The sequence below is a fragment of the Lynx rufus genome, unplaced genomic scaffold (genome assembly GCF_022079265.1).
Source record: "Lynx rufus isolate CCGP_SWC_20201006 ecotype Redwood Valley unplaced genomic scaffold, mLynRuf1.p SCAF_9, whole genome shotgun sequence".
NCBI classification, from domain to species: domain Eukaryota; kingdom Metazoa; phylum Chordata; class Mammalia; order Carnivora; family Felidae; genus Lynx; species Lynx rufus.
In genome coordinates, this window is record NW_025814897.1 from 75622502 (window position 1) to 75645908 (window position 23407).

At 47.3% G+C, this 23407-nt stretch overlaps 1 protein-coding gene across 3 annotated transcripts in view; it reads left to right on the forward strand.

The window, feature by feature from the left end:
* NAV2 (neuron navigator 2) overlaps nt 1-23407 on the forward strand; it is a 399317-nt gene that overhangs the window by 163940 nt on the left and 211970 nt on the right. For 2 of the 3 annotated variants that reach the window (XM_047071099.1, XM_047071098.1), the window contains exons 5-6: nt 9053-9311; nt 22676-22842. In XM_047071099.1, the coding sequence (XP_046927055.1) occupies nt 9053-9311; nt 22676-22842 (426 nt within the window). Of the gene's footprint in view, nt 1-9052; nt 9312-14220; nt 14290-22675; nt 22843-23407 lie in introns of all 3 variants that reach the window. The other variant, XM_047071097.1, reaches the window with a different exon arrangement.

Below are 23407 nucleotides of genomic sequence, written 5' to 3' on the forward strand. Positions count from 1 at the left end.
GGTCCGAATTCTCAGCCGCCTCAGGCAACATCTCGCCCTGGAATCTTTTGCTCTCTCCTGTTTGTAAATACAAGCAGCTGCCAGCTCAGAAGCTGCCACAGGCCCCGGCATCCTCCCAAACTCCTTAGGCTGCACCTGCCTCCAGTTTTCCCAGAACAGGTAAAGCAGTTTGGGCTTCAGATGACACCACCTTTTCCCTAGCAAGGTTGCTGTTTGAAAAGATGCCTGGTAGCATCGACTCCGGTGGTCACGGTGGGGAGGGGGGCGGGCAGTGAGGAAGGAAGCAGCCCAGTGGAGCAGGTAAGTTTGCCAGCGTGATCTGTTTGGGGCCCGTTCCTTGTCTTTGCCCTGCGGTGCAACCTTGGTTTTCCCGGCTGTTGGAACTGTAGTCTCTTCCGGTATTGGGGCCGGGTGGCTACTCTTGGAGCCTCGTGGGCTCGTCGTTTCTGAACGCGACCTCTCCTATGCTGGGCCTGCCCCAGGTCAGGGATGGACACACTCCTTCCAGAGGTCTCCATTGCTGCTGCTGGGTGGTCAGCCCCAATCCCAGCTCTGGCAGGGGTGGGGTGGTTGGAGGGTTCCTTCTCCCTGGGGAATGAGCTCTCCTCTATGGGGAGGAGCTCCGGGCTGAATGAGTCTGGGCTTTGCGACACAAGTTGCCGGGGCGTGGGGGTGTTGGTGTTGGTGTGGTGTTTCCATGGGTAAGTACAGAGATGCAAATTGCCTTTCCAAGGAATATCACTTCCTTCTGGTTCAGAGTTCTTGTGCTAGCTGGCGGGTGTCTGGGACACACTCTTCATAGTTTGTGGAAGGAGTTGGACCCCGGGCCTCTGCCCACCGGCAGAGCATCAGCAGGGAGTTTGAGAGTCCTGCTCGGCAGAAAGGGCTCGAGGCAGTGGGGGAGGGGGTGGACTCTGTCTCCCGTGGCCTGGAGGTGACAGCCGGCCATCTATCTCTGCCTTGTCCTGCTGCCTTGTTTGTCCCTCTGCACCATCCTCTTTATACCTTCAGGCATAGATTATCTATTTCACATACTTGCTGAGTAAGCAGGTGCTCCCAAAGCCTGTGCTCCCAAGGCTTTTCGATGCAGCAGCTCCAGCATTCACAACTGAACTGGGAAACCTTGGGGAAACCTTGGCTTAAAGAGGTTGCAGGTGACAACCTCAAGGCCTGTAGCTAGTGAGCGGAAGACAGGGTGTGAGCCCAGGTCTGTGTGATTTCAGAACTCCTATTCATGGTGTCCTTTGAGACAGCAGATGGGTAAAGTCTAGGCATGTTGTGTACAGGTGAAAGAAATCAGAAAAGATTTAGAACTTTGTAGGCTGGAACGTCAGAAGATAATGTGCAGCCCACAGAGGCTGAGTATCATACAGATACTCTGCCCCCGCCTTGTCCACGTTAGTTTGTGACCCTTGGGGGTCTCTGAGCCTAGAAGAGCACAGTGTAACCCGTGTGCGGAGGTATCAGTCATTGGGGCATACCTGTGAAGTGGGTTCATGGTGTTTTAGTAACCGCCCCCAGCTGTGTGATGTCGAGCCCCCCCCCCCCCCATCTTTCCTGCTGTCGAGACTCACTTGCTGATGTCTTGGCCAGAATACATAACTTGTCAGTCATGGTTAGTTATTAGAACAGTTTTATGTCAGTGCTTATGACTCTTTTGTTTGTTTCTAAACTTTAATTTCAGACTCAAAGCTCTTTTTTCACCCCTGTGCCCCAGGGCAAGTGGGTTTAGAAGATTGAAGAGTGATGAGGGCCTAATGACTTCTTTGCCTCCCCTCCTTCCTTCGCCTGAGCCTCCAGGATGGGACAGAGAGAGCAGGCAGAATTCTGCTGAAGTTGCTGCCATTTTCTTGGGTGGCCATAATTGCCACTGTCCCCACGTGGGAATCTCTGCATGCCCCACTAACCATGGACTTGATCCCCTGCTGCTCCCAGGACATTAGGAGCCTTTGTTGAGATTTGCCCGGCAATTCTGGCTCACTCTCAATGGGTGGCATTTATGTTCCATCCGCCTGATTCAGGCCTTCATTGTCCCCACCTAAGGTGGTCTCAGTGAGACCGTAGACCTCAGTCTCATCATCCCTGTATTCTGCACTGTAGAACCGGCAGGAAGGCGTGGACACCATCTTCCACTTGCAGTAGGTGGAACCGTCTTTCTGTCACCTGGAAGCCCCCACCATACACTTTCTCTCCCAACTCTTTCATCCCCAACTTTGTGGCCAAGAGGCAGGTCTGCCAAGTCTGTGCTGAGTAGATGTCCAATTGGGGACCGGAATGCAGCACCCGACTTGGAGTGATTTTCTTGGTGCCTCCTTTGTCTTCAAGGAGCACAGGGACCCCACCTTCTTGTTCTTTGGTGAGGGGAGGAAATGACCGGTCTCTGTGATCATCAGACATTACAACCCTCCCCCACTCTGTGATACTTTCTCATCTGGATCTTGGGGTTTTTGTTTTTGTTGTTGTTTTTTTGTTTTTGTTTGTCCATCGAGGCATTTTATTTGCACATATATATTACATCCTTAGAAAAAGAATCCCAGGATTTTCCCTCCTGTATTTTCATCTTGCTTCTTCCTGGTCCATGCTGCCTGGTGAGATGGTCAGTATCATGAAACCAAACTGGTGGGACAGAAGCAGATTATTCCGCCATTTTTCTAGATCTTTAAGTTGCACATCCAATTTGGGGCCGATCACTCCACTCTTGTTTAACCTGCGTGTGAGGTTCACAGCCATTTCTCCGGCTCTGTGATCATCAACGATTTGAAATTGGCCAACGCAACCGTGCTTCATCATCAACCGTGTTTGTCAGCTGGACGATGACTTTGGAGCATGGTGCAATAAGAACCTGGCATCTGCCTCTCTCTTCAGCATTGTTAACGTTCTTGAGAACATCTGCCAGGACATTAATGCATGCCATGTGGCAGCACGGAAACATGGCAGGAGTCCTCGAGATCTTCTTACACTGACTCTTGGGGTTGGGCGATGATCATGGTGTTTGGTAGTAAGACTGATTCTGGACTCATGCAGTCTTGTGGGAAGGTAACTGGCCCCAACTTTTGTCAGCTCCTTAAACTTACAAAGCAAGGGTACTTAGAGACTTTTATCCTCAAATGGGCCTTATTTACAATTTGAGGGTTACAGGAAACCTCACTCGACATACTGTTAAATTATAGGAATAGAAGCCATTTGTGGAGAACCCACCATGTATCAGTCACTGAGCTAAGTGTTGTGTACATGTTGTATATCTTTTTTTAATTCCCTCAGCAACTTTTTGAAATCAATAATCGTACTATCCCCATCGTCTACAGATGAGGAAACTAAGGCCCAGAGAGATTGAAGTTCCACGTGGGAAAAGGGAGGCCCACGTAGGAGTGACTAAGCTACTCACGTCAGTTTCAGAGACCTGGTATTTTCTGCTACTCCCCACTGCCCACACTTCTAACCACCTGCATAATTAACTAGAAAAGCATTATACTGTGTAAAGAAATAATGCAGTTGTAATGCTTTTTGTTTTCCTTTTGAAGACTATTGAGTGCCCCGAGGCTCCTCCTCTGATGAGAACCATCAGCGGTTGGAAAGCCCCATAGGTACTTCTCCGCCCTTTTCCAGTGACTAAAGCAGGGTTTGGAACCCCGTGAGGGTTTAGGTACCTGCCCTTGAAACATCGCAGCAGTCCATGCCCTGCCCCAGCCTGCTTGTTAGAGGACCACAGAGAGCTTGGTTCCAGAGTAGATCCCCATGGAGACACTGCTGGTTTGGAGCACTTCCCCTGGACTAGGCCCTCCTACCCCCTCTGTGTTCCAGAAGGTTGGGCCCATCTGTTTGCTCTTGGAAACCTGTTGGAATCCTGTGAGCTTGGGCCTCACCCTAAGCTGGGTGATGTTCAAGATCCCTTGAACCCCTCCCCAGCACACACTCCACCTGTCATGACTGTCTGTAAACCCGTCCTGTGAGGAAGGATGGCCTTTATCCTTAGGAGTTTTGACAACACCTGGCCCCGAGCCCATCCTCCTATCACAGAGAAGGTCTGGGGATGAGGCATATCCTATTTAGTTCAGCAAACGTTTGCTGGGCACATCCTGTATGCCAGGCATAGTGTCAGTCGTACAGAATGAACTTTAATTTCAATTAGTAGGAGAGTTGTGCTAATGGTATGTTCAAGAGCTGAGCAGTACGTGCACAGTAGTGCCCAAAGAAGGGCAGTGATTAGCTCTCTGAGGCGGTCAGGGGGCTTTACAGAGGCAGTGGCATTAACCCCTGGGCTTTACAGGATAAATAGGCATTCACCAGACAGGAAAGGCAGGTAGAGGGAAATCGAGACAGAAGACGAAGCATGAGTGATATGACAGGAGCAAAGACTAGCTCTTTATCAACCTTGTGGAGTAGAGAGACAGAGGCAGGAAGATCCTTCCAGGCGCCTCCAGGAAGGAGTGTATGCTTTTGGAGTGAAATTGCTTGCTGACTTGATGAGCTCAGACCCGGTTTGGCCAGAAACCTAGATGCTGAGCTTGTCCCCCTTTTATTCTGAGCCAGAGAGCAGAAGGTCTTTCTGGACCGTTAGGAGAAAAGCAGCAGGTTGATTGTTTCCGTTTCCTCCTACCCACATCACCTGTTTGGCAGTGAGTGGGACCGATTGTGTCACTCACCCCCCTCGTCCCACTTCCCCGGTCAGGAAGCCTGTGACTGGCTTGGTGAGCAGTACACAGGAGGGCTGCAGGAATCGGGTGGGAAGTTATGTGGTGAATGTCGGTTATGCAGATGGCCGCAGGATCCACGTCCCGAATCAGCTGGGTGAGCCTTAACAGCCCTGTGGTTTAAGGGAACTGGTTAGGAATTCTGACTCTGCGGTCTGGTCCAAGGTAGCCCTCCCTTTGGCTCCCAATCGGTCCCTTTTCCCAAAGCAGATTTCTCCGTATTAGAGTATTCCAGTGTTTGTGCCTTTGTAAACCAGGCCTGAGATTTCTCTTAAATAATGTTGCAAGCAGAGAACTCTGTTCTTCCTACCCTTTCCTGCCCAACATCTCCTACCACATCTGTGCAGATTTGTACCAGCCCGGGGGAGCAAAGAAATCAGCCAGTACCCAAGGGAATTAAGAGTCAAGGCGATACTGAATCCTAATGGAAATGGAAAAATGGTCTGTGCAGTTTATTCATTAGACATGGGCGTGGCCACAAGCAGAGAAATGCAGTCAGGGTTCTCATGCTGGTTTACATACCAGCTAGCTAGTGTCAATTCTAGCTAGGTCTACGGTTTTCTTTTTCTTCTTTTCTTTCTTTCTCTAGAAATCAAGAGAGTAAGGATAGTTGATCAGACACAAAATGATACTCTTTTTCCAAACCTTGGGAAATGTCAGGAGGGAAACATTTTTGTGGGCTGATGGATTTTTTTAGACTGCCAGTGCAGCCGGCTTACTTAGGAGGCCTCCTAGAACACAGACACATGCCACTTGGAAATGTGGAAAGGATACAATTCTAGCTATTTTGGATACTGTCTGTTATAGACCACCCATGGCATACACTGTGTGGCTTCCAACCCCAAACAGCGCATTTACCACTCTCTAGTTTTTGTGCTCTGAAAAGAAAATGACAGTCCAGACGTCCACCAACTGGTGAACGGACAAACACGGCGCGGTGCATCCATACAATAGGGTATTACTCAGCAATGCAAAGAAACAAGCCAGTGAGAACTGCTCTAACACGGAGCAACCTTCAAAACATGCGAAGTTGAAAGAAGCTGCGTGCAAAGGGCTACATGTTACATGGTTCCATTTATAGGGAATGTCTAAAAGAGCCCAACCTTGTAGAAACAGAAAGCAGATTCAACATCACCTGGGAATGGGCTTGGGAGTTGATTGCAGATAAGCATGAGGACGCTTTTCAGGGTGACGTAAATAGTGTAAGATTAGAATTCACGGAATTTACTGAAAATCACTCTACTCTTATGGATGCAGATTACGCTTCAGTAAGGCCGTTTCAAGAACCGGAAGCTCACCATCGACTTTTCTCTAATAGGAGATTATTCACGATTAATTTCCTTCTTGAAGCCTGTCACTGCGGCATCAAGGGGGGGGAGGAGCAGGGAGGATGGACAGCTTCGTTGGCTTCCTTTAGGGGCAGAGCCTGGTGGTGGGTTCTGAGGAGACTAGAGGTAGAGTGGCTATATTTTTGGAAAAGGAGAAGTAGAGTCAGGCAGTGTCCTGGGTGTTTTGTACTCATTTCCCCATTTAATGTTCACTTAATTCTCCTAACAACCCTGTGTAAAAGGTGCAGTGGGGCCTATGCCCATTTTAAAGATAAAGAGTGAGGCTCAGAGAGCTTAAGTCTTCCAAAAACTCAGTCTGCACATGAACCGTAGACATTCCAACCCAGGTTTTCCTGGCTCTAGAAAGAAATCCGTGATCTTTGTAATAAAAATGCTCCCTCCTAAGAAGTATATTTGCAGGAGAACTGTGCTCTTTGACAGAACGTTTGAGGGAAAAATGCCGAGATATGAATAGGAAGTGACTTCGCAACCACAGTAGGTAGAGAATATGACAGAGCTGTCTCCATTTGCCCTGGGTTGGGCTGGTCTGTTATGAGGTGCTCATGTGGACATGCCTGCCTCTTGCAAGGGACAAACTATCAGCCCCGGGATGTGCTGAATTTTTAGTTCCTCCCTCCCTCCTTTGTTTTTTCTTCCATGGGTCAAAAGAAAAAAAAGTATTGTGGAATGTTTGGCACATTCCATAATAGAACAGTTACAGAAGAATAAAGAATACTTAGATGCCCACCAGCTAGCTTAATAAATAAAACATTAGCCGGTGCACTTTTAAATTTACCACATATGATGGGTATACAAGTAAGCCAAGTTACACAGTGTTGGGAGACTGGGCTTTGTGCTGAAAAAACTAGATTCAAATCGCAAACCCCAGCTCCAGCGTTTATTCCCTTGGAGAGGTCACAAGGTTTTATGAGCCTCTGTTTCTCTTATAAAGGGGAACAATAATATTCACTCCCCAGGTTGTAGGGATTGAGTGAACTCATGTACATAAAGAGCTTAACCTGATACGTACTAATTAGTAGCAGTCCTTGTTATTACAAACCTAATAACGTGACAATTATAAAAGGCACTAAAAGCAAGTCTTACATAGATTTCACCAATCTCCATGATTAGCTCTACCTCCCCCCTCCCTTGAATTTGATTTTGAGGGGAAATTATTTCCCAACTCTCATCAGTGCCCAGCTGGGTGACCACGGGAGTGTCACTTCACCCTCCAGAGCCAACTGATTCATCCCATCCAAACCTCACATTCTGTGACCCTGATGTGTTTGTAGGAACATTTAGAAGCAGAAACCGAGCAAGCCACAGGGGTGTGTGTGCTGCTTTTTTTGGTTTCCTTAGCATGGAGAAGGGAACAGCACAGAAGGGTTAAAGCTGAACTACTTTCAGAAACAGGGGGTGCGGGGGGAGCTCACTCAGATCTATGGGGCTTTCTCCCCATATTGCACGTGACAGTTTATAAGCCTCCTCCTTGGCCAGATCAATCCTGGCTTACACCTGTGCTGACACAATTAAAAGCTTCCCCCTTTCACTCTCAAAAACTATCATGGATTGCATGGTAAGTTATAAGATGACCTTAGTAAAGCCATGTCTAAGGCATATGGATTGGGACCTGTATGGCAATCTCCTGTAGGATTCTGGGAGCTCCAGTTATTCGTAACCAAGACCAGTGAAGGACTTCACTGTTCGCGGCTTGCTTTCACAGATACGCTCTTACTGGATTCGAGAGCAACCTTGTGTGATGGGGCAAGCTGCGTCCATGAGGCCAGTGAGGCCCAGGGATGAAGTGACTTCCCAGAGTTGCACAGCTAGTACATACTGGAGTCCAGACTGGAACCCACGTCTTTGCATCATCAGTTGCAATCTCTATTTCTTCAGAGTCTGGCAGTCATTCAGCCTGGCCTCGTCATCACGCCCAGGGCACCGGCAGGCATGCAGGGAATGGGCTTGTTTCTGAAAGGACCCCATTCATACCCTCTGCCCAGCAACCGCTGCCGGAGGAAACCTGTGCTCCTTTATCAGCGGTCTCTTCCTCGCCTGGGGCTAACCTGGACATGGGCATTCCCCAAACAGGAGATACTCTTCTTCCTCCACCCCCTTGACCAGTTAAGAGAAGGAAATTGAGCCTTAGGTTGACACAAAGCAGAGGGAGCCCCTAAGATTCCTTCTTCCTGTCCCTCAGGCTGGGTGGCCCTATTACCTCACCCTCAGGATCAATTCAGACCCCAGCCATTGGATCTGGTGTTAAGAGAACATAAAAGGAGGGATTCCCCAAGGAGAAACACCCTCGATCCATAGCTTCTGCCTGTGAATAAATATTTTATTTCTTCTCTGCAGCTTTTTATGCATGCCTTGAGGCAAATGCATTTTAACATCTAAAAAATCCTGTCTGGAATAAAAATGTTCTCACCCCCACTCTGCTTTCATTTTTTTTAATACATTATTTTTTGTGTGCGTTCTCTGTGAAAGCAAGTCCTATCCCCCACCCGTGCGAAATTAAAGTTAGTGATTCAGTGGACGAGAGGGACACAGAGCCGTGTGTCCGGGGGCAGGGCGGTCGGGGAGAGCAGAGGGAGGATGGTGGAGGGGGGCAGGAGCCGCTTGGCGCTCACACGTGGCTGACGGCACAGAGCACAGACTTGGCTGAGCTCTCGAGTGGAGACCCATGAATCTCCCCCAGCGCCCGAGAGCACCTCTGTCCCGGATTGGTTGCTTTGCCTGAGAACAAGCACAGTCTTGCTCGGGACTCGGACTTTTTTTGGCTGTGTCCTTGCTGAGAATTTCCTCCTGGCACTTGCCAGACATCCAGTTGAAACTTGCCTGGCGTATCCGCTCTAATCCCAGTGGGGGAGAGGGAGCTAATTTCTTTGTGGCTGAGGCCCGACTCTGATCGACGGTGATGGCGATGAAGTGTGCAGGAACTCGGTCCTATCCTCGAGAAGCTAGGCTCGTGAGCAAGAAAGGGCTCCCAGGATGGGACTCCTTCTCTAAAAGAATTTCTTTATTGTCTTGCAGAAATCAGGAATGGCAACCTCAAGGCCATCCTAGGCCTCTTCTTCAGCCTGTCCCGGTACAAACAGCAGCAGCAGCAGCCCCAGAAGCAGCACCTCCCTGCTCCACTGCCGCCTGCCGCGTCCCAGGCGGCCGGGGCCCCCTCCCAGTGCCAGGCTGGCACTCTTCAGCAACAGGTGCCGGCCACTCCCCAAGCCCCGGGCCAGCCTCTCCAGCCAGCGCCACATCAGCAGTCAAAAGCACAAGCTGAAATGCAGTCCAGGTGGGGGCTCCTCGCCAATTCTGTTTTTCGTGGGTCATCCTCCACACTGGCCGAATGCTAGCCTAGGCGAACGCCTTTTCGTTTGGGCCTCTTCAGGGCTGAGAACTACTGGTGGCGGGGGATTAGCATGACCTTGAAATAGATGCGGCGGGCTGCCTCCTGTGCCTGGCCGAGATGTGTGCTTTTATAGGTCACGATGGCCAGCGGCCAGAGCTAATTAGCTGCTCTGGCCTATTATGCACATGCTCCTGTGCAAGAAACGGCCCCGAAAATAGACTTCAGACTTGCTTTGCGTGTTTGCCTACAGGCTGGGTATTCGATGTCATACGTGTGAGTCGTTTTACTTAGCGGGGGCTAGAGTTCTGCAGCAGACGCCTCTGCTTCACCAGAGAAGAGATAGCAAGAACATAGAAGGAAGATGGCAGATGCCTAGCAAGGAAGGGGGCAGCCGCCTTCCCCGAGAGGGCCCGCAACTGGGTTCCGTTAACCTTAAAGGGCTGACAGCAGCCTCAGGGGTGGTCCTCAGTGTTACAGGATTAGGGCTCAGGTTTGGTTGATGCTCCCAGGGGGACCGATGGTTGCTAGCGGGACTTGCTGTAGGGTGACGTGTAAGCAGAGCATCAGGGTACTTACGTCCACTGTGTTACAGGGGGCATAGGTGTATTCCTGAACAGCTCTGCAGAAGATCGCCTTGTAAAACCTGCATTTTAATGGCAGGGGCGTGGGGGAAGGAGGGGATTAGGAACTAGAAAGATTTTTTTTAATGTTTGTGTATTTATTTTTAACTTTATTTTGAGAGGAGGGAGAGAAAGCCTGCATGTGTGAGGAGGGGAGGGGCAGAGAGAGAGAATCCCAAGCAGGCTCTGCCCTATCAGTGAAGAGCCCGATGTGGGGCTCAAACCCACAAACCGTGAGATCATGACCTGAGCTGAAGAGTCAGATGCTTCACTGACTGAGCCACCCAGGCACCCCTATTTATTTATTTTTGGGAGAGAGGAAGCAGGGGAGGGGCAGAGAGAGGGGGAGAGAGAGAATCCCAAGCAGGTTCTACACTGTAAGCTCAGAGCCCAATGTGGGACTTGAACTCAGGAGCTGTGAGATCTTGACCTGAGCTGAAATCAACAGTCCAGCGCTTAACCAGCTGAGCCACCAGCTGCCTCAGGAACTAGAAAGTTTTTGACTCCTAGTCAAAACTGTGTGGAGAAAAGTCCACAGTAATTGTCGTTTAAAGGAGTACACCTTTTGTTATCAAACCTGGATGTCACTAATGAAATTGATTGCTTGATTTCATTTACTATGTGCTAAAGAGTAGGGGCGCCTGGGTGGCGCAGTCGGTTAAGCGTCCGACTTCAGCCAGGTCACGATCTCGCGGTCCGGGAGTTCGAGCCCCGCGTCAGGCTCTGGGCTGATGGCTCGGAGCCTGGAGCCTGTTTCCGATTCTGTGTCTCCCTCTCTCTCTGCCCCTCCCCCGTTCATGCTCTGTCTCTCTCTGTCCCAAAAATAAATAAACGTTGAAAAAAAAAAAAAAAAAAAAACAAAAAAAAAACTATGTGCTAAAGAGTAATGGCTTTTCCTTTCCAGGCCCCCAAAGCACCAGCGTTAATAATCACTAGGCTTAGCAGCCCATTGTAGTTGGGCAAAGCACAGAGTGGTTCACACAAGATAGGTGCCTTATAGATGGTTGCGGCATCTTCCTCCCCGTGAGAAGGGCTATTTCCCATTCATGATGGTGTTAAAACCAACATGATGGATGTGCTGTCCGTCAGATCCCCTAATTAATTGTCTAATTATATCCGATTTACATTATGGAAATTTGTAGACTAGCAGAAATGCCCAGACTGGTGGTGAAGAACAGCTAGCCAGGCAGCAAGCCTTGGCACCCCTCCCCTGAAGAACCACCGGAGTGAGAGCCACTCTCTGATCAGAGGTCCCTGATGGCCCTGGGTGATTGAATGATCAGGGTATCATTTCCCACACTATGTTCTACAGAGTGGTTATTCCCTTGATGGTAACTTGCTAGGGAAGGGGTTTCATAGGGGGAAAAGTTGGTAAATAATCTGGGTTGGGTTGTTAGAACTGTTCATACAGAGAGGTCTACTCAGATCCTTGCATCTGCTGTATGCATTCATTTATTTAGTGTCTGAATGCCTTCTGTGTGCCAGGCACTGTTTTAGGCACTTGGGGTTCACGGATGAATGAGATTACCAGTGTGCCCGCTCGCTGCCTTCTACTGGAGGAAGAAGGCAAATAAACAGGGAAGAGAAATATCAGATAGTGGTATTACAATAAGATGATGGGACTCAGAAGGATTAGGTTGATAGGTTGGACTGATAGGAAATTCTCTCTGGGGATATGATACCAAAGTGAAGATAGGAATGACACTGAGCAAACCATGTAAAATTTAGGTGTAGAATAGATCAGCCAGAGGAAGCAGCTGGTGCAAAGGCCCTGTGGTGTAAGAGTATGCTTGGAAGGTTGGAGGACCAGAAAGAAGGCTGGTGTGGCTGGAGTTTAGTAGGTGAGGGGAGGTGGGAAATGATAAGGTACCTGTAAGCAAAGCCTCTTGTTTCCATGGTAGACAGTGTGACCGATGGCCCCTGGAGTTGCATAGTGCTGTTGGCCATGAGGCCAAGTCACAGAGTGCTAGCTAAACTGGGTAAAGAGTCTGCATTTCATTTTACAGATAACAGGAAGCCACTGGGTTGGGGCGGGGGGCAGTCTTGAGCAAGAGAGAAACTTGATTTAACTGACAGTTAAAAAAATAATAACTTATCTCCTCTCTGGAGAATAAGACTATTAAGAGGCTTTTGTAGTCCTCCGGATGACAGTGGCTTGAACCAAGGGGTGGAGCTGACATGTTGATGGGCCACTTCAGGAGGTTGAGCCAAGGGGACCGAATAGGTGGCCTGTCTGGAGTAAGGGAGAGGAATCCCAGATACTGCTGGGTTTCCGGCGTGAGCAGCGGTAAATGGCGCTATTTATTGAGACGAGGGAGCCTGAGAGAGGAACACGTGTGCACTGTGACTCTTCAGAAGAGGCTGTAGAAAGCATTCCTCCAGCTCAGCCACGGAACTTGTTTCATAGAGCATCTCACTGCATATACGATTCCAAGGAGCATGTGTTGAGAAACCCTGGGTTGTGTCACTAAGCTGTGCTAGCCTGAGGCACCCATTTCCATGGTAAGTGTTTGTTTTCTTAAAAGAACCAGATGTCCCAGTCAGGACGCCCATCTCCCAGTTAAAAAAAAAAAAAAAATCCTACTACTAATAAATGCTTTACCTGAAGAGCAGCCAAACTTACTTAAGGCAGGTTTTTATATCCACTTATTCCAGAGTGACTCCTCCCATCCTGGCCCCCTGACTCTGCACTGTGGTGACACGGACTGGGCTTCAGAGTTGCTCGGTGTCCTCACTCCTCCTTTGTCTGGCCCAGACTGGGTTACTTCCGCAGACAACTGGTTTCGTCCATTATATACTGATACTTTATCATTTTACTTCCAAAGCACAATCTTATTCTCAAATTCTAGGGGTCTAACATCTCCTGCTTACACTCTGGCTGTAGATTTAAGACTGGTAATAGGGCATCACTGGCTTAGTTCCACTGTATTTCTATCCCAGATTCTGTCTCTGATAATCACAATCCCAAGGGTAATGGTTTGGGCCCTTGATCAACAGTGTCAAATGTTGATGGAAGCCCCAAACGCCGGGTTTGTTTTAGTCCTTTGTTAGAACTCTGTCAGATACAAATATGCCTAAACACTGTACCTCATAGGGTAGCAAATATTAAAACTTGGCAGCTTTTCCATGAAATTTGTTTAAGAAAGGACTCATGGAAACTGGCAAAGGAAATTCGAGATGCTGGCATGAGGGAATCAGAGCGACTCCTCGATGATGGCCAAATGCAGGCTCACGTTTACCTCCTCTCTTCTCGTTAATCTGCGTGAGGCCGAGAACTTGATCCACATTCTACCTCATGAAATTCCTCACCAGTCCCAGAGTCCAGGAGAGGAGCATACTTCCCAAGACTCGCTTCCTTCTTCCTCTGTGTCTACCTTACATATTATCAATATTTAGCTGTTTAGGAAAAATCCAGACAGTTGATTTTCTTTTTTTTTTCCTGCCGTCTCTCCTATCTCTTCCTTTATTTACTTTCAGAGTCTAGTGACACCAACGTTGTTTTTCCCGCCTCAGATCACTGCATTAGGGTTCCAGGGAACGTGTGTTGAGAAACACAGGTTGGTACAGGATGAACCTGGTATACGGTGTGTAGATACAAGAAAGATAAATATTTCTCTTTTCACAAGACAGTAAATGAGCTTACCTGTTGATGAAGCCCAATCAAGATTCTTCATTACACCAACTTATGGTCCAAAATCTAGAATATAACAAGCTCATAAGACTTTAAATGAACATTTCTATATCACTGAGAGCAAATATTCCCAAGACCAGCAAAACTTGTCCACATCTGTACCCTTGTTTTGGGTCAACATTTTATGACACGTTTTCCGAAAAGCACCCTGGTAAAAGAAGCATGTGAGATGGAAGCATCTAGATGCTCTGGGAAAGTTGTCAAGTTTGTTTACGTGTTCAAGATCCTGCGCTTCAGTGTTTTTTTTTTGCGGGAAGAAGGCGGCCTCATGTCACAGGTAGTAGAAAAGATACTTGGTCTTGAGAAAAAAAAAAAAAATCAAATGTTCTTAGATAATCTTGATAGCAATTACTTCACATTGGAATGTCACCAAATCAGAAAAGCCAGACTCAGAAGGAAGGCTGCCCATTACGGGAAAAGTGGGCAGAGGGCAACCCAGGCGCGTCCCCGTTGTCACGGACTCCCGTTAGTGATGTGCGTGTCTAACGTATCTTCTCTCCCCTCACTCATCTCTCCCACTTTTTTCTTTCCTGTCATGCAGTGCATCATCCAAGGACTCCTCTCAAAGCAAAATCATCCGCTTCACTCTGGGTCAGAAAAAGATCTCTAGGTTAGACTTTCTCTGTGTCCTGCAAAGCATGGTTTCAACCCAACTCATTGATCCCTTTGTTCTGGCTAAGTTTCCTTTTGGTCCCTCTGCCCGTTTCATGTTTGCAGTTTGAGAAAACCAAACATGCTTTGGCTAATGACCCAATGTGGGAGAGTTTGGAGAGTGCCTGTGGGGTCATTGAAAGGGGGAATGTGTGTGTCAGAGTGTGTGTGGCTGGCGTTAAGGTGTATACAAATGTTTCAAATAAATGCATTTCATTGATTTGGGCTTTCATTGCTTCATATCAAAGTCCTTTCTGATTTAGGGAGAGGTAAGTTTCTAGGTGGGTTTTGTGGTGGTTTTATGATGAGTTTGGCTCCCTGCTCTGGCCTGGCCCTGATCCCACGTCATCTGCACCTCCTTTATGTGTGTTGTGCTTTTTATCGTTGCTGTTATTGCTAAAATTACTAATGCGGGTTTGGTTTCTCTTGAGTTCTAAAGCACCCAAAGCATGAATCCAATTGGTCGGAGGAGACAAAGCAGCAAGGTGGCTGTGTCTCCTTTTCATTTCCGGATGCTCTTTGTACCTTGGAGAGATTGCCTCAGTTACCTAAAAATAAAAGTTAGTCTTGCTCACTAATTCTCCTGACACAGAGTTTGACATTTACTGCATACTGTAAGGACCAATTCCAGGGTATGGAAAATGCCAGTCACATCTTTGGGATCTACTCTTCTTTTAAAGGCAGCAAGAGCTGACATTTATTGAATGCTTGTTATGCATCAGTTTGAATGCCTTATCTTATTTAATCCTCACTTTAGTTTTCATGCGGCCACTCGTTATTATCCCCATTTTACAGATAAGAAAACTAAAGTCTAGGAAGTTAGTTAAGTTACTCAAGATGATACAGAAAGTGGAAAAGCCAGGATTTGAGCCCAGTTGACCTAACTCCAGAACCCTCACTTTAACCACTGTGTTTACACTCTTTCTCTCTTCCTCCCCCTTGAATTCTGGTATTTATGGGGTTGTCAAGGCTGCTTTTAAAAAATCTTACGTTTCAGCTGTTACTCTTGGCCTTTTGCCTCACTTTGCCCTTTGTAGCATCCTAATAGAACCTGATGCTGGTTCATTATTTTCATTGAATTCTCATTTAAAGCTAAAGGGATATCCACACTACACTTTTTTTTTTTCAATGTTTATATTCGAGAGAGACAGAGTGCAAGTGGGGGAGGGACAGGGAGAGAGGGAGACACAGAATCCTAAGCAGGCTCCAGGCTCCGAGCTGTCGGCACAGAGCCTGACGCGGGGCTCAGACCCACAGACCGCGAGATCGTGACCTGAGCTGAAGTTGGACGCTCAACCGACTGAGCCACCAGGTGCCCCCACGCCACACTACATTTCTATCTGTATTCGTGTAACAAATACATACTGAATGTCTGCTTGCTGCCCCACTCTGTCAAGTTCTCAGTGCCTTTTTCTAGCCAGAGTTTACTTTTTCTTTTCTAAAAAGTTATACATAGGGAGACCCAACTCAGGATCTGCCTGGCTGTTGGGGAGAAGCCACGGGGCCATTGCTTCTTTGTAGAGCAAGTCCATATGTTACCCAGACTTGGTTCTGGGAGACAAGAGGGAACCGACGTTTGTCAGTGGGTTTCATAATCATGTGCCTTTGTCAGTTTGGGCTGCTACAACAAATCACCATAAACTGGCTGACTGTTTCCCTTATAGTTCTGGAGGCTAGGAAGTCCAAGATCAGGGTGCCCGCACAGTCAGATTGTAATGAGGGCCCTGTTCCTGGTTTCTAGATGGCCATGTTCTTGCTGTGTCCTCACACGGAGAGCAGAGAGAGAGGAAGCAAGCCCTCTCCATTCTCTTCTTACAAGGCACCGAGCCCATCATGAGGTCTTCAGCCGCATGAAGTCCCTCCCATTAAGCCCCATTTCCAGATACCATCACGTGGGGATTAGGGTGAGGACACCTGAATTTGGCCAGGGTGGGGCTGGAGGACTTAAACGTGCAGTTCACGACTCCATGCTAGAGAGTGCCTGCTTTCCCTGAAAAATCACACCAGGCCTCCCTCAGACACCCCCTGCACTGGCAAACTGGGTTCCCAGTTTTTGAGCGTCAACCTAAATAGAGACGTAAACTGAGGTGAGCTCAAATTACCAAACTCAAATCGAGTTTATTTGGGAATAGCAGAGGAATTGCAGTTTGTGAAATGCAGCCATAGCTAGAAACAGGTGAGTCTGTTGAGGGTTCGGGGTGTGCTGTATTGATGGGCCAGGAGTGCAGGAAGGGGAGATCTAGCCAGAGTCCAAGTGGTAAGTTCATTGGCTTGAGGATAGAGAGGGATTCTAGGCAGATATTCATTGGTCAGGAGATAGGTTTCTGTCTTCTGTAAGTCAGGCATTTATGGGAAATGCGATTTTCAGTTTTTAAACTTGGGTCTTCCGAGGGCACCTGTGTGGGCTTCTCCATTTCCCATTCTCCAGTTCCATTGCAAATTGAAATCCTTTCACAGATAAAAGGAAAGGAAGTTAAGTGAGCTTGGAGGGAACCTGAAGTCTGGTGTTTGTTCCCACGATGTACTCAGTTCTAGAAGATAAGCAGGAGCTGGCTGGGAAAATATTTAATTGGAAGCACATGCCCATCCTCAGTGTGAGTGGTTATCAGTCCCAGATGATGGAAGGAGGCAGTGGGAAGAGCGGAAGAACCGAAGGAAGAGGCCGTGTCTGCCCCTGACCCCAGGGTGTGCTGGGCACAGGGCTTCCAAGTTGACTGAAAGCCAAGGTCTGGCTTTCTTTCAGGGTCACATCCCTCACCTAGGGTTTCTTTTGGATGCATCTTTGTCTCTGATGAGGCCAGTGAAAGGATGTTCTTTCATTATTTGCCCAATACTCCTCCTTGCCTTCCCTAACCCCCCTCCATTTCCCATCCCCAGCCTTGAGCACAATTCTGATAAGCGTTTTAGCTAATCCGGGCATCACCAAACGTAGCTGTAAAATTAGTTGTCAAAAGAAACCACCTTACCCCTGCTGGCTAAGCAAGACAACCCTCCCAGAGCTTTGGAAATAGAGTTCAAGTGCAAACTTTGAACACCTGCCGGAGTCAAACACCTTGGATAAGTACCAGGGATACTGAACAGGGTAGGAAGCCTCTCCATTGAATCTGGATGCTTATAGAGGGAATCCATACAGGGATGAAGGATTTTCATGAATTTCTGCCTTCGACTACAGTTATCGTCCTTTGGCAACCCTGGTGAGCCCTGGGTTTGCAGGTGTGTTCTATCTGTGGAGGTAGAGAGGTACGTGGCTGGGAGTGCAGCTAGTCAAACCTAGTGAAAGCCCATCTTCATCACTTACCACGTATCCTGGGCAAATTCTTTATTCTCCAGGAGCCTGTGTTTGCTTACCAGCAAAACGGGGTAGTGCTGCCTCACTCATGATACATGAGTTAAATGAAGTCATTTCCAGTCCTTTGATATCTGGTCTATACACCATAACTGGCAGATACAGTGAGGTTGGTGTTTGGGGTTGATCTGGGCCAGGGAGAGCCACCAGACCACCTGTCTCCAGCAAAACCCCACAGAGTTGATCACATGGCCATCTCGTGGAGAGGAAGCAGTGGGACTGATACTTCTGTCCTCTTTGTCCAGCTGCTGAAAAGCAGAGGCCATGGAGATGAGAGATTCAACATTTAATAACCTCCTCTGGCAGAAAGCATCTCCCATCACAATGCCTGCCACCTGAGGTCCCAAGCATGTGCACACAAGCTGCCATTCCCCCTGGGAGGGCCATCTTCCCCCGGCCTTTGAAGTGGTTTTGCAGGGGAAAAACAGCTTTCCTCCCATCAGCACACACAGCGCGTGGAGCCGGGATGTACTCCGAGGTCATGTGCCGAGAATGACAATTTACCACCCTGCCTGCTCGGCTCTGCACACGTTGGAGAAATTGACCACGGCTTCAATAGCAGCAGGATTTCTCTTCTGCCTCTTTTTTATGCCACTTCCCTTAAACTTGTTCTTTTGATGCGACGTGTATATTTCAAAGAACCCATCTGTGTCCTCTGTCATTTCGTAACTACGTTTGGAACAGGGAATGGTCTTGAGAAGTGGAGTTGTGCTTGCACAGGAGCCTTGGAACTCTTCTGGCACCATAAATGATACAGGTTGACCTGATGTGCTCCCCTCTCCCTGCTTTTCTTCACTGAGGCAGGTACCTTGGGCAGCGTCTGTTTTACCCATGGCTGTTCCACATGAGCGAGACCCACCTCTTCTGCAAAGGATCCTAAAGTACAGACAGCAGCTGTTTCCAGGCTGGGACTTGATAGAAGTTCCTGTGATGCATCAGGATGTTAACAGTTATGAACTGGAGAACGTGAGCTGGAGAGCCTGAGGTCTGCGTTACCGTGAACTAGAAGATACTGCTCCCAGCCTCCCTAATTTATGACTCATTTGCTGGAGAGCAGGAAAAAGTCCAGATTCATGCTGCAACATACAAGGGCCTCTCTATTCTGGCCCTGCCCGCTTCTCCAGCCTCCTTTCCTCCCAGTCTGTCCCCCACTCCCCAGCACACACCAGACCCTCCTTCCTCTGCACTTTTTTTTATAGGCTTCCCTCTGCCGGAGACCTCTGCCTCTCTCCATGACTCCGTACCTTCTTGTTCTCCACTCACATTTCCATTCCACATGCCACCTTGCTCTGGGGTCACGTCTATCTGGAACCTTCCCTGACCATCCCACCAACCTCCAAGGTTATCATTTTCCTTCTTTGAATTACTTCCGACCTTTGCATATTCTTGTATCAATACATGGGTAATTTAGATGTTTTCTAGGATCAATCAGCCTTACCTTAAGATCTAGATGAGATCGGACTAGAACCCTGTCTTTGTTTGGGCTGCCACAGTGAAATACCACAGACTCAGTGGCTGATACACAACAGAAATTTGTCACTCACATTTCTGGAAGCTGGAAGTCCAAGATCAGGATGCCAGCCTTGCCAGGTTCTGGTGAGTGCTGACTTCCAGGTTGCAGACTGCTGACTTCTCACTCCATCCCTACCTGGGGCCAGCCAGCATTCTGGACTGTCTTTTATAAGGTCATTAATTTCATTCATGAGGGCTCTGTGTAATGACCTGATCACCTCCCAAAGTCCCCCACGTCCTAACACCACCACGCTAGACATTAGGATTTCAACATCTGAATGTGAAGGGGGGCATAAACATTCACACCGTGGAAAACTCTTCTTCAACCTGCAGAAAGTCATGCCCCAGTGATTGCTCATGTACCTTAGGTCCTCAAGGTCAGCATTGTCTTTGAAGTGAAACATTTGAAATCCTATACTTATAATTCAGCCTGAATCAATTTGGTAGATTGACTCACAATCAAAGAATATTTTGGTTCCCTCATGGGTGGATCCAAAGAAGCCTTTTTTCTTACTTCCTACCCACCACACATTCATGGCCTTTGTGTCTCAGGCAGACTTTGTTGAAAATTTCAGAGGGATGGAGGAGGCTTGCTTTGGAGCAAGCAACTACTCAAGCCCATTCACAACTCACATTGTAAAGCATTGTGTTGTCATAGACACCCACTGAAACTTGGAAGAAATTACTTGGTCTCCACCCCGTCTTCCCATTTGGTCAAGTTCAGGTTGCTGAGCTGACTACAGTGTAAAAGTGATGGGGGTAGAAGATGACATGAGTTGGCTTGAACTTTGTGGTGGCCCTTGCTAAGTATGTGCCAACCATTCTTTTCCTTGTCAGCTGCCCTCAAAGCCTTCAAGAAGTCCTTCTTGAAGTCCCAGAAAACTTGGTTCAACCCTGTAGCCGCTTGATGGCTATGCCACTCTCATCCAAGGTGTACCTCTAGGTCCTGACCCAGTGAAGGGAATCTGATGATGACGACCCAGGAGAGACCAGAACTAGCTTATTGATCCAAGACCAGGAATGTTTCACTGTGGGGAATGGGGCCTACAGATGGCTCGGAGATGCCCTAAGTAGAAGGTCTTAGTCATAGATCTTCCTCTTTTGGAATGTTCCTCCATAGAGCAGTTTCTCTTCTGGAATGTTTCTTAGGGAAATAAGTACCATCTGCCAAAGCCTGGCTTACCTCTTTGAAAATGTAGATCTCTGTCTTGTGTGTGTTGATTTTTATCTGCTTTCTTCTGATGCTTTCATCTAGATCCATCAATTTCCTTCATTATTTTGTCTGATTCTTTTTTGTACCAAAGCGTGTTTCCTTTATGACAATGCCCAACTCATTTATAAGTTTATACTCAACAGAGAGGATGAGAAGGGGAAACTAACATGAATTGAATACTCACAACAGGCCCGACATTAAGCCCCATTTCAAATGAACAACTATCCCATTGGATAGTTTATTATTATTCCAAAGTTATCTGACCTGGAACATGAATCTTGGAGAAATTACAAGACTGGTCCAGTGTTCTATGTGTGGAAAAAGTCCTTATTTTATCCATTACTCCATGCTGCCTCACAGAGGACCAGATTGCCTACCCAATTCAAGGTTGTACCCATCCCATCCTATGCTTTGATCGATCTTATTTCCATAGAGGCCCTGGAGAGCCCTGAGTTGGGGCAGTGGGAGCTCTGCAGCAACTCCAAAAGGAAGCCTGTTTTCCCTTCTTGTTGCTTTTTGCTTACCTACTTCTTGCAAATTCCCTACTGAAGTAGAATGCTGTGGCCTGTTACCCTGTACCACATAATACTATTGCTGTGACATCATCTTGAAAGAAGTCTATAATTCTTTCCTAGGCCTGTCTGTGGGCATTAAGGTTCCTGCAGACTATAGCTGGGTTAAAGGAGTCCAGCCCAGAGGACCCCATGTCTGTATGTGCAGAAGCTCTGCCATTGGCTCTGAGTACTCAGCTAACACTGACCTGGAGGGCTCTCGGGATGCCATTTGTATTAAAGGCAGAACCAAGAGGTACCAAAATCCCCTTGCTGGGCCTCCTTGTTCAGTTGTGCTGGTCACATCTGGTACCCAAATATAGATGCTGGCTTTATACCCCACTCTTTGCCTGTCTATGTGGGGTGAATCTTTTCTCCAAAACAAGATGGGGTAAAAGGGGCAAATCATCCTAGTGCAGTGGAAAGTGCACTTCCCTCTGCCTCTTGTTAGGGGAGAGAACTCAGCCCCTTCCTTCCCTCCTAGCTCCCCGTCAGGGAATTGGGCCACCTTCCTAACTGTATAAATTTTACAGTCTTCTCTCACCAGCTCATGTTCTCTGTTTATTCTACAACCATCTTTCTTGCTCAGCCAGCAAGAAAAAAGTTTAAAGTGATCGCCTGCTTATATCTAAAATGCTTCCAGACTGCAGACTTCTTTGGCGCTTACAGATTTGCAATGGGGAGAGAAAGTTGAAAGCTTTATGGGTTGAAAATTCAGACTTCTCACTAGATCTTTTGCTAGTCAGCGGAGGTTCCAGTGGCTTTTAAACAGCTAAGTGGGTTTTAGCTGAAAGATATAACTAAAGATTTCATTATTTGTTCCTCTTTCCGTTTTTAACGATTAGAAACAGCCTGCTTAGTACTCTCTGACCCAAAATGCTGAGGGAGTCTTACCCTTAACTCTTTGGGGAGGAGGCCGTAAGATCTGTAGACATATTACAAAAATGTCCACTAACTTTATTTCCCAAACCACTCTAAATGAGGTACTTTACTTAAGAGAAGGTGTGTGTTTGTCCTTTGGTTAATAGATTCCTGCTTATTCTACAGAAAGAACGTATGATTTTTTTCTGTCTGCTGTGCAGAGAAGCTGGGCTTCAGCCTCTAAATAATACCTACAGGGACATGTTGTCAGGTGTTGAGGGAGAATGTATGTCTGAACACATGTTTTCATCCAGGCCGTAAGTTTTCTCGTTGCAGTTGTATTGGGTCCTGAGTGCTAACGGTTCTCTATTATAAATTACGTCATTTTCTTGATACTGCAACCCTGGATTATGACATGATTAATATGGATTATGGCCATATTAATACCTACTAGAAGAGATGCGTGCAGAAGGTAAAAAGTTTAAAGTCTTAATAGGCCCTTATGTTTCACACTTGATAGAATTAGAGTTGACATGGTTTGGCCCTATTGAAAAATTACTCATTCAAGAGAAAAAGGAAGATAAAGTTTATATTTTTTAATCAGCAAACATATTCATTTACTTTTCCTTCAGAATTTCTCTTTGCTCAAAGGAAAACTCATGTTTTGCTGTTGGACTTTGCTGGGGTCATTGGTAGCCTAGATGTTTGTGGTAGTTCCATTGAATTTTTTGACTGGCAAATCTCCACAGACCCAATGTCTTGAATGGTTTCCTCTACCTCCTGCATGGTTGCAGTTCCTTCTTCTGAGACACTGCTGTTCTCCTGAGACTGAATCCATTTTCCTGTTGCTTTTGCATTTTAGGCTTCCAGGTCCTACTGCAAGGGTATCCACTGCAGGCAGTGAAGCCAAAACACGGGGAGGGTCAGCCACTGCCAACAACCGACGCAGCCAGAGCTTTAACAACTATGACAAGTCCAAACCGGTCACCTCCCCACTTCCACCACCACCGCCAAGCAGCCACGAGAAAGGTAAGTCAACTTCTTGAGGGTCCTTTCTGGCATTTTCCTGTATACAGATCCGGTTCCTTTGGGTGAGTTTGCTAGGGTTGGGAACAAGGTTGCACATAGCATGGGCCATAGGACATACTTGGCTGGCAGGAACTTTGTTAGCAGAGGCATTAATAAAGTGGTGGAAATAGGTTCATGGTTGCCAGCAGGAATTAGGAGTATTTGTTTCAGTAGGGGCCCGGAAGACACCTGGCTACAGAGAGAAGCAATATAGCATTTACAACTTGAAAGTAAACTGTCACAGAACGTGCGCTGTATGGTAGATGGTTTTCCAGAAATGCAAGGTTCTCGGAGTGTGAGTTTTGTGACCTGATAAGCTTTCTACCCATTAAAAGTGATATGAGGGAAGTTAAGAACAAGGGAATTTTCACCCTTTGAAAAAGGCAGAAATGTGGGTTGTGTAAATGAATATCTTGGCTACATATGAGGAATATGCAACATTATTCTTAGTGTTCCGATGATGTAACTTTTACCAAAAGAGGATATGACTTTTTGCTCTACATAGCCCTGAGATCTTAGGATGGGG